The 18,300-nt window shown below is 37.6% G+C and overlaps 1 protein-coding gene and 1 non-coding gene across 2 annotated transcripts; one reads left to right on the top strand and one right to left on the bottom strand.

Moving 5' to 3' along the window:
• Positions 1-5,514: 5,514 nt before the first annotated feature.
• LOC111473957 (SKP1-interacting partner 15-like) lies at positions 5,515-13,293 on the top strand. The gene is made up of 2 exons (XM_023119251.1): positions 5,515-6,823; positions 12,949-13,293. The coding sequence occupies exon 1, from the start codon at positions 5,667-5,669 to the stop codon at positions 6,777-6,779; it is 1,113 nt and encodes a 370-aa protein (XP_022975019.1). The 5' UTR covers positions 5,515-5,666; the 3' UTR covers positions 6,780-6,823; positions 12,949-13,293.
• On the bottom strand, positions 9,812-9,883 carry TRNAN-GUU. The gene has a single exon. It is a non-coding gene; the product is annotated as a tRNA-Asn (tRNA).
• Positions 13,294-18,300: the final 5,007 nt, after the last annotated feature.

The following is an 18,300-nucleotide window of genomic DNA, read 5'->3' as shown; positions in this document are numbered from 1 at the left end:
AAGATATGCATGAATCCCAAAACAAAGCTTGGCCCCAGTGGAGCATAACTGATATCTAACAAGATTGAAAGAAGTTGCATCAAACACGGCTTGATCTTCTTGTCCTAAGGCGTTTCCCTATAGAGGTGACGCCAAATGGAGCCCTTTGCTTTTAGAATTGGGGCTCTAACACCGACCTTTTCCATTTCGGTTTGGAATTAACGAAAAGAGTGCTTTGTTTGCCATCCGACAATTTGACAGTTGATTTGGCTTGCAGGTCGGGTGGTCATGTCCCCGCACTGTGCTTGCTACTACGACTTCTGTTTGTGTCGAACTGATCAACTTGAACAGATGACTCGAGTTATATGGTGACTTGGTACTTTCACTAATCTATGGATGTTTACTAAATAGTGCAAATCTTCAAACCCTTGAGATAACTTAAAGGGCTACTAAACTAAATATGAATGCAACTATCCTAACTTCACTTTCATGGTCTTTACAGTGATGTCGTTATCCGTACAGAAGTGTCTTACATTTACTTAACAAAAAGTAGCACTTGGTTTGAGTATTTAAAAATACTTAGTAAGTAGTCCGACTATTGAGGTCAAGAAATGCAATCACATGCACTCATGATGGGTATCTTTTCTTAAAACATGCTAGTCTTGGTCTCTACTTTTCAGTTCAAGCCGAATTTGATGTGTAATACTTCTCTAGATATGACTCAAGCACTCGAACATGGACTCCAAGCAAGCTCATATACGTACCACTGGACCTGCCCTTTAGTTGGTGTACACTCATGCTGTCAAAAAAGCTACAAAGGGAAAGGAGCACACATAATATTATGGTGCACATAATATCGTAGTATAAGCGTCGTACTAATCATAACGGGAAAGTATCTCGATGAATATGACATACAAAATGCATGAGGTCTCCATAACTTTCATTCATGACATATGTCATGATGCAAGTCATTTCTCCGTTCTTTTTGTAAATATAACCTTCATAAATAATTGTGGCTTAATAGTATCTCATAAACCAAAGTGTGTGGCTTAACGTATAGAGGTTTCATGCAACATATAACATTGATTTCACAAAAAAATCCATAATAGAGTATAATCATCTCATGATAACTTATAATATAGTAAGAATGTTTGATTAATCCACCACACTTAAATGGTGTGAAAGTTATCTTATTTATAATCAAATAAATTACAAGGATATGAATAACAATAAATGAAAAGAACAATAAATGGAAAGATATCTATGGTAGATATTTGCCTTTAATAAAATATCAAATATAATATATATGGTAAACTATAATTTATTACTAAATATCCTTAACACCCTACCGCAAGCTAAGCGTCGGATTTAAACGAACGTGAAACTTGAATCTGAAAAATTCAAAGAGGTTGAGAAACACTTTTCGTGAAGATGTCAACAACCTGGTTTAGAGGAGGCGTAGAAAAACACTTTCATGGCCATCGAAAATTGAAGAGGGATCACCGCTCAGCGGCAATGCTGCCTTGGCTTCGGCGAGAATATGTCTCACCCATGAAGAGGGATTGTCGCTTAGCGACGATGCTGCCTTGGCTCTGGTGAGAATATGTCTAACCCCAAGAAGTAGAAGGGGAAACCTAGAGCAAGGGATAAAGACAATGTTGAAGCCTGAAGAGTCGCCACATTGGGCGAATGAGCCAATTTTGGCGAGAATGGCCGTTGGAAGAGTCTCCACATTGGGCGAAGGAGCCAATTTTGGCAGGAAGGGTGGCGACAACTTGGTTGGCGAATAGGCCAGTGCGGCACCCAGATTCTAAAGGTAAATCTCTGCAAAAGGTTGATGGGCTTGTCGAGATTTCGTATATTTCTGAAGAGAACACTAATGAGGATCCTGAGATTAGGGTTTCTGTGAAGGATGAAGGGTTGATGGGCTTGTCGAGATTTCGTATATTTCTGAAGAGAACACTGATGAGGATCCTGAGATTAGGGTTTCTGTTAAGGATGAAGGGTTGACTGGGAAGAAAATGAGAGAGACTATATTGGCCAAGGGGAAAACCGATTGGGTTGGAAAATGTGAGGTTGTATGTACAAGAGTATGACGAAAGGTGATTTGGAGGTCAATAGGGTGGAGCTGAAGAGTAATCAATCGGCTCCACCTGCGGTAGCCATGAAGACTACTCCTGCGGCGTCAAAGCCAGCAGAGGTGGTGGAGAAGAAGATTAGAGGATTCAAAAGTCATTGAAAATAAAGGATTGAGTTGTTAAATCGAGAGGACTCTGATACCATAAGAATGTTTGATTAATCCACCACACCTAAATGGTGTGAAAGTTATCTTATTTATAATCAAATAAATTACAAAAATATGGAAATAGCAATAAATGGAAAGATACATATGGTAATAAGACAAATATCTTATAATAAAATATCAAATATAATATATATGGTAAACTATAATTTATTACTAAATATCCTTAACATATTGTAGCACAAACATAACATAGTACACGTCAATCAATCACAAAACATGACATGTGTAGGGGTCATATAGCACGCAACTTCATCCATCGTATAATTCATCCAACCAAGCCAATATTAAAGCCACTTACATGGTTGCCCTAGGTCGGAGTCACTAATTTATCCTTAGTACTAATTCGAATCTATCTCTTGAAATCCAATTCAATCTATGTGATCCACGACATCGAATTAGACCACGCTAAAAGACTTAATTCGCCTAACGGGCCACGTTCATCTGGGTCGTGAGGCGACTAGGCTATTCCAGAACTATGTCTAAATGCAAAGGCATGGACGCTGGAAGCGGGCTTTCAAACCTAGCTTGGTTCGATTACGGACTTGCGGATTCGGGTTGGTTGATCGTCGAAGCTGCGGTTTGCAGTTTGGAGCTTGGTTCTTCTTCTTTTTAATAACGAGCTGTTACAGTCCGACACTTCGTCTCAAAAGTGTTTGTAGCATACATGTCAAACGTTTGCTAAACACAAAACACATTTTAAACTCTAATTGAACAAATTGAATGAATCCGACACTGATTGGACATCAATCAAATAATAATTTCCTGCACATTGAAGAAAGGAAGTGTTGGTTATTTTGTCGTGGACCGTGAGAACTTTAACAATGTAAAAGTTGAAAAAACTTACCTTAACATGACTCTCAACCAATTTCAACCTAATTATTTCATCTTTTAAAGCTTGACAATCATCCACGAAACCTTCTATCAAGGTCGTACCTTTTTAACGCATGCTCACGACAAATCTTAAGGAGAACTCAAGCCCCATATTCATTTTTCGCTCGGCTTGGTGGCTTTGTGAAATCTTAGGTGATTTGTCTTCGCCAACCGAACATCACTTGTAAAAAATCCAAGCTTATTTGTCCATACATGCTATCAGTGTGTGCAAGTTCAATCATTTGCGACACAACCGACTTGTCTCTATACTAGGGTAAGTCATTTGGTCCGACCTTGACTTTACTCGGGGCCAAGGTTTGTCGTGTGCAATGTCACATCTAACATCATCTTGGTTCTCAATTAGCATGACCCATATATCTTGATGTCATCCCAAGTTATGGGGTGTCGTCGCCCATCACAGCTCACTTGGTCATGTCATTAGGAACAGGCCCACGTGTCGTTTATAACATCAGGACATCCCGAACATTCGTCCATATGAGTCCTATTGATGCATTGGCCCTATCATGCCCATGTCATTTCATTTACGGACTCTGAACTAGATAGCAGGTGCATAATCCAACCTCCAATACTTGGGTTAGGGTGCAATACCGACACCCCCATGTCACCCGGTATTGTCCTTGAAAGACCCATTCCAAAGGAAATCGCTCGAGACACTCGTCTCGAAACACTCGCCCTCACTGTGACATACGTAAGTGCCACATGGTAGCTCGTGTAGGCCACATGGTAGCTCGTATAGGCCACAAAGCCTAAGGATGATGGAGAGCTAACACTATACCTCCCCCTAAGGTATATTTTGAGGCATTTTCAATTCTCCTCGGGTAGACATAATTTTGGCGAACGGGCATACGGTGTCGTAGAGAATCCATTTGGTGTTCGATTGACACAAAATTTGGTGAGCATGTATATTTCATATGGACAAACTTGACTCTAAAATCACACGCCCAAATTTCCTTTTGAAACCCCAAATTTTGTGGTTAAGGCTCGGGGACCTACCCAGCGCTTTAACAAGCCTATCTTTTACCCTAATGTCTACATGTGGCTCTTATCTTGTTTATGCCTTGAATTCTTTTCGATGACCACTTTGTATGATGTATTAGACGATGTACTATCGTCCTCCTTGATCGCATCAAGCCACTTGTCTCGGGCTTCGCTTGGTTGGATGAGTGCCACTTGAGGGTCACCACTTTGCTTGTTGCAACATGAGTGTCACAACCTACTCTCATCATAGTAAGGTTATGACATTCTCCCCCACTTAAACTAGTCATTGTCTTCGATAACTTACTTAGGGGTACAATCACTCCATAGATTGTGACACCTTTACATTCAAATAAAATGCAATATTACTAACGGTTCATTCAGATATCTTAAAAGTAAAGCTCACAACATCTACTTCTCTAACCTCGAACCAACAATATCGTTTGAACATCAAACGTTCCTTGATGCCTCGTAGCCATTCAAATACAACTTCAAACCATACAACTCATGAACCTTTTATTTACGATAGAAAATTGAGAAGTATAGAAGTTTTTTTAATACAAAGAAATTCTTTCTTCAAGTTAGTGTGATTCTTTGTGCTTCGATTATTCATTTCGGTGTGGTTCGATCGAAACTCAAAACCAGAAGAGAAAACGACTTGTCAGTGGAGAACTAAGGTCAAACAATTAAGAGAAAGAAGATAAGCCTCGGGTTATCATCTAATCAGATTCTTAATAAGACTTTTGCTTATCTATATTTCTATTTTAAAAGAAAGGTTTATTCATTTACATCATTTTATGATCAAAATTTACAAATAGATTACAAACGTATGTTAGGAAGAACTTAGATGTCACTTTCTCTTTAAATGTATCTTGCATTCCAAAACAAGATGTTATTTAAATAAAAAATAAACACCTATAATAATAATTCCTTAAAAGAAATATTAAAAGAAAAAAAAAAGATATTTTTAGAGGCATCATCATTACAAAATTTATATATATATTTTACCGACATATTTGACTTAATTTCTTAAAAAAACAAAAAAATTAGAGGTACACACGAGTTGAGTTGAGTTAGTAACCCGAGCAATCCAAATAAAATTCACAACCCAACCCAATCACCAACCTAAACACGGTTCATAACCCTACCCTCGATTCAACCCAAACCGAAAAAAAAAAAAAAATCTAACTCTGAATTGAACAAATTAGTCGAGTTTTCTAGTCATATGAACACTAAAAATCTGGTATGAATTGATATACATACATACACATATATATACTTATATATATATATATATATATATATATATATATATATATATATATATACTTACATATATATATACACGATAGAGAAAATTTCTAATTCCACCCACGTTGGTTTTCTCTACACACCCACGCAGGGGAAGTTCAAACAGACTAAGAGCCCTTCCGCTGGACAAACCAACCCACAATCCACCATTTTCAATTCACCCCAATTCCTCCCTTCCTCCGCCACCGTCTCCGCCCTTCGCCGGATGGAACCTCCTCCAATCTACCGCCTTCCGGATGACACCTTCCATCAGATCTTTTTCTCCCTCCCTCTTCGTCAGATTATGATCTGCCGCTGCGTCTGCAAGCTGTTCGACCAAATTATCTCTTCCTCCTTCTTCATTGACCTCATCTCCACCCGTCCCCCTCTCCGCCTCGTCGCCCTCCGCCCCCCGCACCACCACCACAGTCATCAGCGCCTCGCCGCCGCCGCTGTCAACCCCTGTCTCCACGTCTATGACCCTGATCAAGGTCAGTGGCTTCGCTTCTCCCTTGATTTTTTACCCTTCCGATTCCCTCACCCTGTTGCGTCCTCTCTCGGCCTTGTTTATCTCTGGGGCGACTTGCCCGACTCGCCGGAGTCAAATAAGTCGCTCGTGGTTTGTAACCCTTTGACTCGCCAGTTCCGAGTCTTACCCCAGCTCGGCTCGGCCTGGTCTCGACATGGGTCCGTTTTGGTTGACTCTGCTAACAGAGTTATGGTATTGACTGAGCTTGCTGCTCTTTACTTCTCTGGGTCGAATCAGTGGAGTAAATTTTCTTCTAACTTGCCTTCGAAACCTCGAAGCCCTGTGTTGGTTTCTAATTCGGTCTATGCTCTTTGTGATGTGGGTTCTCCATGGAGAAGCCAGTGGAAATTGTTCGCTTGTACTATCACCGATCTAAAGAGCTCCCAGAATTGGGGTCGGCTCGAGAGGCATGAATGGGGGGATGTTTTTGACATTCTGAAACGGCCCCGTTTGGTTCGAGGGACGGGTAACCAAATCTTGATGGTGGGTGGGCTTAAATCTTCATTTTCATTGACTGCTTCGTGCTCGACGATATTGATTTTGAGGTTGGATTTGGATACATTGGAGTGGGATGAGGCGGGTCGTATGCCTGTCCAGATGTTTCAGTGCTTTCAAGGGTCGAGTAAGTTTAAGGTGTTTGGTGGTGGTGATCGGATTTGCTTTTCTGCTAAGAGGATGGGAATGATGGCATTGTGGGATCGTTGTTCTGGGAAAGCAGAGTGGCGGTGGATATGTGGGGTGCCTGGATATAACGATGGGCTTTACCGAGGATTCGTGTTCGAGGCAAGGTTCACAGCCATACAGCCTTAGCTTGCCTATGCCTGGTTTTTCTTGCTAAGTAAAATCTCTGTCAGGTAAGTTTGCAAACAGGTTATTTTATCTTGCAATCTTTACATTGAATGTGATGGCCTTGGTTGTGAATTGCTGCATTATTACAACCATAAATTTTAAGTGCATTTTTGTATAGAAAAAGTTAAATGTATATGAATTCGTTCGTTAAAATGTGGTCGGACGGTTCTGAGATGATGCTTAGCCTTTAGAAGTTTGAATGGTAACCTTCTCTTATATGCTTAGATTTATAGGTATCAAAATGAATAATTTCCAGGTTTGTATGGAAGGTTCATTGCTGGTTGAATTTCCTAATAAATCCTATTGATGTATTTCCTCGTGATTTATATTGTTGAGGACTTGTAAACTTTGCAATGTTTGTCTTTGTTGATTAATGAATGTGCAACAGTAAATCAGTTTCATCCTCATAATGAGAACAATAGGTAAGGGACACAAATGTTCATCAAAAAGAAAAAAAAAAAGGAGGGACACAAGTATGAACTCAACTCATAGATGTAACAAGACGAATATGAGGATATGAATTTCTAAATTAGGAGTTAGCACGTACACGTTAGGACACTCTGTTTTTTCTGTTTACGAGTATGTTATGTTGACGGTTAGCAACCCTCGTTTAGCACTCATCTGATGGGTTGGTGGAGTCATTTCATACAGAAGGATGATCTCAGTTTGCATTCACTATTTAGCTTAAAGCTTCAAAGAATCTTCTTAAGGTTTCAAAACAAGGACGTGATTGGCCATGTTGCCAATCAAATAGCCTTGTTGACTGAAAAAACCAAGGTTGTTGATGCTATGATAGAGCGCTGGGGATAATAAATGATTATTGTGAAAAATATGCGAGGCCCTTAGGTTGGAACTTTTGGATATCTCGAACCAAGGAGGATCAAGGTGAGAGATGAATGCTTAGGGTTATTTCATATTATGAGTGGGCGAACAAAAAATCCTTCATTACTAAGATTGTGTAAGTGGTGGTAGTTGTCTAACTAGAGGTGAAAAAGTTGAGCTAGAATTTTTCTCATTATTTTTTGGACGTTGGAAGTTGTACACCAAACATGAAGGATTTAAATTCTTACTTGAAGGCCTTTTTGGGAGTTCCATGTTGCCATTGATATAAGGGCTGGGTTTTAGCAAGTCCAAGGAAAACGACTCCCAAACCAAAGAACTATACAAAAATTGGTGTCCAATCTAGGACGACCAAACTAGGCAAGTAATTGCAAAAGTATTTAGTCATTGAAGCCCACATGGAGGCGTTTAACCTAAAAAAGGACCACATGTAACATCCCAAACCGACCGCTTGTGGATATTGTCCTATTTGAGCTTTCCCTTTCGGGTTTTCCCTCAAGATTTTTGAAACACGTCTGCTGGGGAGAGGTTTCCACACCCTTAGGAATGTGCTTTGTTCCCCACTCCAACTGATGTGGGATCTCATAATCCTCCCCCCTTGGCGATCCAACATCCTTGCTGGCACACTGCCCAGTGTCTGGCTCTAATACCATTTGTAACATCCCAGACCCACCGCTAGCGGATATTGTTCTCTTTGAGCTTTCCCTCAATGTTTTTAAAATGCATCTGCTAGGGAGAGGTTTCCACACCCTTATAAGGAATGCTTCGTTCCTCTCTCCAACCAATGTGGGATCTCACACCACACCTCCTCCAAGATCCCCTCCCCCAATCTCCTACAGAACTCTCTTTTTTCTCTCCAACAGCAACACCTAAATATCAACAAGTAAAGAAAACTACCACAGAATACATTCCTCATTTTGAAAGGATGGATGGAAAAACACCTCCTCCATCATCAACGGACATTTGTTCTGGGTCCAACTGACATCAAAGGTCTCAAGGGAAGAAGACCAAATCGAGCAAGCATATAGACAACTCCAAAGAATGTGGCCCAGATCCTACACATTACACTTGCAGAGTGTTGACCACTATGGTTCCAATGTGAAGTTAGAATGTCTAATGATGTGATCCATGGTGTTATTCTCTCAAGGTAAACCTGCCAAGCAATGAAACACACCTTCATGGATACTTTAATCTTCCATAAGGAGACAAATAATGGAGAGTGAGGGAAAACTAGAGCGATAAAGAAGACTAAAGAAGTATCTATCAAAACCCCTCGAGAGGGCATAAGGACCATATACAAAGATCTTTGTCCTTGGATGCAAGCAGATTTGTCCCAATTGGAGGAAATGGCTTCATTTAGTGGATTGAAAATTGGGTTGAGCTTGGTTTTTGGGTGCCTTCCGTTTGTTCTTGTTGCAGAGCTTTACTATTTGCTTTGATGGAAGAAAAGAAGCTTCACTTCAGACGTTGAAGATGAATTCACAAATTATGTAAAGGGGTCCTTCATCTCATTTTTTGGAAAACGGGTTCTTCTTCTTCTTCTTCATTGCAAACCAACCATTCTTGAGAAAATCAAGGGAATCCAGACGTGAGAAATCAAGAATTTGACACTGAAACCGGTTCTAGCAAGGTTTTGTTATTGAAGTCGTTTGGAGGAAAAGATGGAGTTGAGTTCGAGGGAGAGGAAGACGAATGAGATAATTTATACAGTTGGAGTTCTTTGATTCAATCACTATTCTTGGTAATAGCAAAGCTTCTCGACTGAGATAATTTCTCCTTTGAATTCATGAAAAATATAAACAAACCACCAATCCTTTTTTCTTTCTCCGTTGAAAAAGTCATCATTATCTATTACAAATGAGGGTTTTATCTCTTTTATTCCGTGGAAAGCATGCCAAAGAAGTTAAAGCTTACCCCCACCGTAGCTTAACTAGTTGTCCGTATAAAACTGTGGCTAAGGTGCTTGCACAATTTTCTTAGCAAGATTACTGGTTTCAGAATTCTTTTGTGGGAAATTGAAAAAATTATAGACTTCATTCAAATAGTCAAAGAATGAAAAAGAAATGGGGGATTATACAGGGAACGGGTTACCTACTCTTAACGGTCAAAGCCAACCCTTTCATTTCTAACCTTTAATTCGGAAGGAATCAAATCTCCCCAAGTAGGATTTGAACCTACGACCAATCGGTTAACAGCCGACCGCTCTACCACTGAGCTACGGAGGAACAACGGTAAATTAGGTCTCAGAGAACTCAATTCCCATTCTCAACACCAATATGAGTTGAGCTCGAGGTTTCCTTCGTAACTCCCGCAAAATCTTCTTAGGTTTAGAAACTTGACATTGAGATGGTTTACAACCTCATAGCATGTTGGTTGAGATTATCTGGATGTTGTTTGAGAATGTAAAGGCTTTGTGTGGTGATGGAGAATGCGGATTCGAGGTTGTTTTTCTTCCCGAAGTTATTTAGTTATATTGAAAGGGAAACAAAGCGGGATATAAAAATAATCTCAAGGCCTTTTCTTTGCAAGAGTTGAGATATAAGCTTCGATGGAGTACGAGTTCTACGCCTTAGTTTAAAGAGAAATATTAATGGATCATAAAATTGTATGATCTAAGTATCACCAATCATAATGATTGTATAGCTTGACATGAACTCTTTAATTAGGATAAATGGAGGCAAGGAGTAGTCTAGTGGGTATCCTCTCTTGTTCTAAGGAGGCATTGTTCAAGCGTGTGATGGGGGGTTGCCTTTGGTTCAACTTATCTCGAACTCTCATGTAGATGTTGTGCAGTGGCTTTAGAGTTTTTAAGCAGCACGTCTTCTACCATTACCTCGAATTAAGACGGTAGCAGTTGGAGGAGAGTGTCAAGAAAATACTAAATGAATACTCTGTTATGTGTAGGTAGCAAAGAAAAAGGGACGTTTTTGCAGTGAAGGACATTGAGATTGATTTTTTCTTTGACATTCGAAAAGTCACTTTTTTTTGTAAGAGAATTTATTGATGTTTGAAATTTACGAAAGGGATGAAATATCCATGATGTTTACAAACGACCTTCCCAATTTACAGTGAGGGAAGCCATGTCAACGAGTTTGCTTCAATTAACAATACAACGGGGGCAAGGTCGAGGCTCAATTCTGCCCATTATGTATCTTCATTATTTTTTAGATTCCTATCAAGCTTCAGGTTCTAGAGAATTTGTTGACATCATTCCACATTTCCTTGATCGTGACTCTTTTTTTTATGAGAGAGTCTATACAAAAGTGGATACTGCTGGCCTAGCATGGTGTTTTCAATCCATGGGTTGTCCAGAATGATGTGCTTCCTCCATCACCCACCCTATGACGAATTCGATTGGTAATGAGGTTCTGATGTTTTTTTTTATGTACTTTCGTGGTCCTTTGCAGGAGATGGAGGGGGTCGATTTTTACATGATGTAGGAGTGTATTTAGCCTTTATAAGTTTTCTCCACAAAGTGTTTTCTTTGTAATGATATCTCCATATCCATTTTGCGAGGAGAGTTTTGTTCTTCTTTATTGAAAATAGACCAAGTCCTCTTTCTATTGGGAGGTTTATGATATTCCATCGAACAAGGTGTGGACCATCTTTCCACAAATAGTTTATGAATAATCTCTCTATATCCTTAGCTATTTTTTCTGGCATTTCAAATAGAGACATGTAGTAAACAGGGATGACTATGTTGATAACCTTCTTTCTATTTTTTCTATAATAGGCTTCTAGAAGGAAAATGATTTGTGATTTCCCTTAAGGGTAATCCAAGGTACAATAGTTGATTATTCACCCTTTTCACAATAGTATCTGCTGACAAATTCTTTAATAATTTTTGTGCTAATATTGATGCTCATGATCTCTGTTTTTGGAGATGGATGTTTTGTTCCGAGATTCTTTCAAAGGTTTTTGCCGTCTTAGAACATAGTTTTCATGGAGGAGATATCTGACAAATCAAAAAAGAGAATTGTATCATCCTATGAATTGAAGGTGGTTGATTCTTAAGCATTCGTTGCCAATCTGAAAGCCATTTATCTGCCCTTCGTCTTCTGCCCGACCATCCATTACCATTATGAAAAGAAAAGGGATGGTGGATCCCCTTGTCGAAGACCTTGTGTGGCGTAAATCTTCCCTCTCGGTCTTCCATGGATGATGATGGAGAAGTTTGTGGATGATATGCACCCTTTTATCCACCTCCGCCATTTTAAGCCCAAGCCTTTTGCTACAAGAATGTATTTGAGGAGATTCCCATCGACCTTGTAGAAGGCCTTTTCCAAGTCCAATTTGAGGATTACATCTTTTTTGTTTCTCCCTTTCCCATTCATCTATGAGTTCATTTGTCATGAGAGATGCATCAAGGATTTGAAAATCTCTTTGCTGCCCAGTAATCAGGAAAGGGAAAACCTTTTTAAGATGTTTTGATAGCACCTTTGCTATGATTTTTATGTCTGGTCGCAATGATTTTTATGTCTGGTCGTAAGACTTGTGGAGTGGAAGTCTGCGACAGTGTGAGCATCTAGTTTGTTTGAGATCAAACATATGTTTGTTTCATTTAGGTTACTATTGATAACTCTATTATGAAAAAAAAATCTTGGAACACTCTCATGATATCGACTATCGATAATGCTACAAAAAAAGCGATGCGATAACGTATTCTCTTATCTCCATAAGGCTCCATATAGTAAGTTTTCAACCATGTTGACCTATATAATTATAGCTCTCTCTCTGAACCCACTGCCATGACCTATATAATTATAGCTTTCTCTCTGAACCCACTGCCACAAAACTGCATAATGAACTATATAATTATAATTATAGCGTATTGGCACACTCCCTCATGTCCACCCCTTCGGGATTCAGCCTTCTCGCTGGTATATCGCTCAATGTCTGGTTCTGATATCATTTGTAGTGACTCTAGGTAAGTAGAAATTTAGGGTCGTTACATGATCATTAACAGAAATTTCATTGAGTCTTAAGTAACTAGTCGGAAACAAAACATCCAGTATCAATTCTTCCTATGAACAAAATGGATCAGCATTCTGCCAAAGCTAACATCTGATGTCAAGATTGTCCATTCCTCACAACCTAAACAAGTTCGAGCATGCATGCAGCCTCCCTTCTAAATTTATTACAGGGTCCATCAGAAGAATTTTACTGCTCAAATTGTTGAACTAATGTTTGTATCTTCATTTGTTATTCTTAGTGTTTCTTCTTCGTTATATTGGATAATTAAAATGAATTGTACTAAGGATTTGTTTCGGATTTATTTCGCGTGTGACAGTGACTGCTGTGGATCTGGATTATGACAAGTTACCCTGCAAATATATTCAAGGACTCGAGAACAGGTTCCAGTTCCTACGTATACAGCGTGGAGAAAACTCGACTCGTATTAAATGGTTCGTAATGGAAGTTTCTTGTCAACCCATAGGGTTGTTCTGATGGAGAGAATTTCTGAGCAATTTGGTGGGCGTCCTCCTATATCTGCTCTTTGTTTGCTTTTCAAGTTAAGTTTTATTCTTTAAAGATTTACCATCTACATTTCACCCACCACGAGATAAAAAGGAAACAGTAAATATAAAATGAAGGTTCGAGATCTTTAGCCAAATGGAATTCTTATTCATTGGCATTGCCCCTTGTTTTATGCATCTATTATATCAAATGATACAAGGGAAGGTTATTGCTCTTTCGTATATATTATAATATAATGTGAGATCCCATATCGGTTAGTGAGTAGAACGAAACATTCTTTATTAGGTTGATTCTTTATTAGGTTGTAAAAATCTCTCTCTAGTCGACGTGTTTTAAAAATCTTGAGAGAAAGCTTGAAAGGTAAATCCTAAATAAGACAATGTCCCTTACCCGTGGAAGGGAAAGCCCAAGAGGAAGCCTGAAAGGTAAAGCTCAAATAAGATAAAGCCCAAATAAGACAACGTTTGTTACTAGTGAATTTGGGTCGTTACAAATAATAGCGTAAAGTTTGAAACTTGGATATTGATGGAAACATCGATGTTCAAGTTTATAGAAATGTCAATAAAAATACAGCCGTAAAGTTTATATTATTCCTAAGCTTACATAGCTAATAGCTAAGTTCGTTTTTTTAGTTTAAAAATATGTAAGGCGGAGTTTCAAACCTTTAATCTATTGAATGAGTCAAATTTGCAATTTATTTTTAATTTATACTTTTATATCATATCGTAAGAGTCGATTAAACTCTAAAAAATAACAATAAATCACTATCGAATGTTCTAAGTTCGGGTTGGTATTTTTATTTTACTAATAATAACGATTGACACTAAGTTGATGGCTGATCACATGGTTGGTGAGTAATGTATGCAATGGGGATTATAATTATAGATTAACATGTGTTGATACTTGCTATAATTATTTATTTTTACCTAAAATATCTTTAGATCTAAACCAATCCGACAAATAACATCACACCTCGAACTTAGGCAGCTTTTAGTGAACACAATCTCATGGCTCAAACATGGTCGCATGTCTTGAGAGGAAGAATCTTTTGCTATCACAAACAAAGAGACAGGACAAGATCTATAAAAGATCAAGGTTATGAAATAATTTAGGCCAATTTGCTAAAGATTTTGTCTTATCATTCAATTAAGAGAGTATAAGCTTCAATTATTCAATTTAAGTGGTTACTCAAGAGGTAAGATTGCAAAAAAAAAATTTGGAAAAAAATTCTAATATAGTGAGGTACCTCTACCTAGGTTGATACGAACTTTGAGAAATGAATCAAGCCAATCTCGAAAATAAGATAAAACGCCGATGAAGGCCAACCAACTAAGTGACCTTATTATCGGCTCAGTTGGAAGACTTGTTTTATGTATGATGACACATTTCCAATGGCCCTTGTATGTGTCATGTATGTTTATATGATATTATGATGTGTTATGATGATACTATGATGTTATGCTGATGTAATTCGATATGATATTATGATGTGTTATGATAATGCTATGATGTTATGCTGATGTAATTCGATATGATGTTATGATGTGTTATGATAATGTAAGTTGATATGATATTACGATGTATTATGATGATGTTATGATCGATGCACTATAATGATATGATACACTAAGATGATGATGCGTTATGACATGATGACATAAGATGATATGACATAACATGATGATATCTCACATTACAATATGCATGTATGAGATGCCATGTTGCATTATGATGAATAGTTGTCTAATACACAACTCCTAAATAATGTTATAAATTACTAATGTATGAAGGTTTATGCATGCATGTTACCTAGAGTAACATGTGAATGATGTGTGGGGTTGTATCACATGAATGATCTAAGATGAAAATTATAGGGACCTCATGCATATTGTGTATGGTCATTTACATCGGGCTACTTCCCCTTTTAAGATGATGAGTACAAACGCGTACACTATGATGATGAATATGATAATCGAAGATTTGTTGTACCTCAGGACGTCCGGCTACAACCCACTAGCTCGACTATGATTGACCCAAGGGGTTGCGAACCAATTGGTAGACTCACACTCGCATGTGTGAGTCGTGTATAAAGAAGTACTATATATCCAATTTGTCTGGACTTGAGCCAACTCTATGATATTTTTAAACGATAAGTCCCTAATCAAGATTCATGTGTTTATATTCTCTGATCCTAATAGCTCGGTTATTTAGTAAGTATTTCTTAAAATACCTATATGATACTTTTATATTTGAGTTAAAAAAGACAATTAAAATAAATTATTAATTTACGAAGGTGACATAAATCATACTCTAAGTTCACATGTGAATGTAAAATATGAAATGAAGATGGGATACTTTGACTTTTGTGAATAAGTCCAATCCCTATATGGTCCTCAATCTACTTTTTCTCTTACCATTTTTCCTTTTCTATTTATTATTTTATATGTACTTTTGTTTCTTCTCTCACTAACTTTGTTCGACTAAATTCTAAAAACTATTTATCCACTTCGGATTTTGGAATCAATACTTTTACGATCGAGTTTTGAACGAAAACCGTTCAAAATTTCATTTATATCTTTAAATTTTTGAAAAAGTTAAAAGGAAAATATCTTTTATGGTTAAGTATGGATATAAATGTTAGTATCGTGTTTAAAAAAAACTCTGAAACATTCAAAATTTGTCTTAGTACCGTTAATCATTCCTAGATTGAAATAGAAGAGAAAGAGTAAATAGGAGAAGGAGGTGAAGAGTTGTAGATCAACGGACTAACGGTTTTCGTCTATATACTAATAGTAAAAGTGTATTAATGCAATTGAAAAGCATGATTTAAGATTGTATCACACGAAACGCATGAAGTCATAGATGCAAGTATTAGACTATATTGCAGGGAACGCATGAAGTCTCGATCATAGGTTTAGATTGAGTTGTTTATTGACCATAGAACCCACAAGTCTCCTAAGGGGTAAAACTCAAAATTCTAGACCAAGGTCCTCACTACAAAACCGAGTACAAGTGGTATAGTGCTAAAATAGTATCTTATTTTAGTAGAAAAATAGGGTCATTACAACAATCAACCATGATGAGGCTTGAACTCATTTTGAAATGTTAGGGTGCATGTGAGTGTGGATAAAGTATGCTAGAAGGACTCGTGTTGGTTTGTGGTGGATAATGTTCACTGTTAGAAGCAAGAAGTAAGTAACCTGATCATGTTACAGGGGATGCAAGGGAATGTCGAGGGTATCAAGTACTAAATCCAGATTCCGAATCTTGATCTGAATCCTAGGCATAGGGCGTTACAGATGATATTAGAGCGGTATCTCTCTCAATAAGATGTGGACATAAGGCGGAAGTTGGTGGGCATATGACACCCTAGTAAAGGAGGGGTACATGAATGAACCGATACCACATCGGAATGAGAGCGACCCTAAGACTAGAATGACTAAGAAAGACTTAATGAATATGAAAGTTACTACCTATACCAACAAATTACTTGGAACAACTCTATATTGGGTAACTTCTTGAGAATTTTCGTGAGATGCAGTGAGTGAGGACAAGCCATATTGGAAAAACTCGTGTTGGTTTATGAGAATAATATTCACTCTTAGAAGCGAGAAGTAAGTAACGTGACCATGTCGCAGGAGAATGCCGTGGTCATCAGGTATAAATTTCAAATTTTGAATCATGAGCATGAGGCGTTACATTCTTATATATACAAAAGAAACTATATCCCACGTACTCAAGGAATCGACTCCAAACTTCAAAGGATCCAAACCACTATCATACCTCCCGATCAACAAGCCAACACAAATTTTACGAAATTTCTCCATATATATATATATATATATGCTAGAAAACTAAAAATTTCAAGACACGTGCCCCTCTTACTCCTATGTGAATTCTTCACCCGACCTATGATCTATTTCCTCTTATAAGATAGACAAAGTAGTAGTAGGCTTTTCACTAACGAACATGATTTTGAATTATTAATATTCTCTATGGCCAAAAAACGACCAAACTAAAAGGGAAGTAAGAGCTATCTTAGAATGTTTAAAGGAACGTAAGAGCCAAAAAAGATGGAAGTCCTTTTTGTTTGAATTTAATAGCGTTTGGTAGAAAAGTAAATCCTATAGATTTGTTTGTCTCAACTTGTCTGTTCGCAAACTCTACTTCTCAATAAAGTATGTGATAAAGAGAATCGTGTTTTTTGGTCGTGAATATCTTAATAGGATGAACCGCCCCATAGTTTGTTTCCAAACAATACAATTAGAATCAGACTCGTTGAACTAGAATGTGTATTATCCATATAGGGAATCTTTCAAAGGGGAAGATTTGTCAACCTAAGACGAAGAGAATGGTCTATCTGTTCTATTTTATTTATTGTAACAGATAGCAACAAACATTTCATCCGAGAAAAGCTATCTTTTTTTCGACAATGTTTTTGTCATTTGATTCAATAGCATTTTGTTAGATAGGAATAGATTTGATAAATACTAATAACTCTCAGATGGAGTATTACATCGGAAAAATCCATTAGATAATGAGCTATTGGGTCTAAGCCATCTATGGTGATGAATCAACCATCCGAGTGCTTTTCTTGCGTATTCTTAATAAACCAGCATTTTTGGTTTAAGTAGTAAATTTCAATCATGCGGTTATCATCTTAACTCTAAACTTTTGAAATTGTTTCAAATCAACCATTTCATTAGCTTTCTCGTTAAAATGGAGACACAAAAGTATAGTGTGACGATTAATTGCGTTATAAGAAATGAAAGGGTTTAATCACATTTAAAATGGTCTCGATTGGAGGGAGAGCCCAATTTAAGAGTTAGATTTTTAGTGAAATGGTTGGAGATACTACATATCGTAAAAAAACGTCACTCGTCGGTAAGAATCAATAATCGTTTTTAATAAAAAAAATCAATCACAAAAAAAGTTTGTGTTAGAAATGTGATCTACGTATCATGTTGGCTAGAAAATGAGATTATCATAAAAATATAACAAGTGATATCATAATTGTGAGATTGTTGACGTTTAGTGATATCTCGAGTGACAAACGTAAGTGGTAAACTTTGATAACGTAGTCAAGTGATCTAGATAGATAGAGTACTCGAAAAAAGAAGAAATGCTAGTTTGAATAAGACCAAACTCTCGAGAAAGCTAGGAA

This window comes from Cucurbita maxima, unplaced genomic scaffold (assembly GCF_002738345.1).
Source record: "Cucurbita maxima cultivar Rimu unplaced genomic scaffold, Cmax_1.0 Cma_Scf00003, whole genome shotgun sequence".
Lineage (NCBI taxonomy): Eukaryota > Viridiplantae > Streptophyta > Magnoliopsida > Cucurbitales > Cucurbitaceae > Cucurbita > Cucurbita maxima.
The sequence above is the reverse complement of the archived record's forward strand: the minus strand, read 5'-3'. Positions and strand labels throughout refer to the sequence as shown.

Coding starts and splice junctions, on each gene's coding strand:
- LOC111473957 (XM_023119251.1), top strand. CDS start 5,667: ATGGAACCTCCTCCAATCTACCGCCTTCCGGATGACACCTTCCATCAG.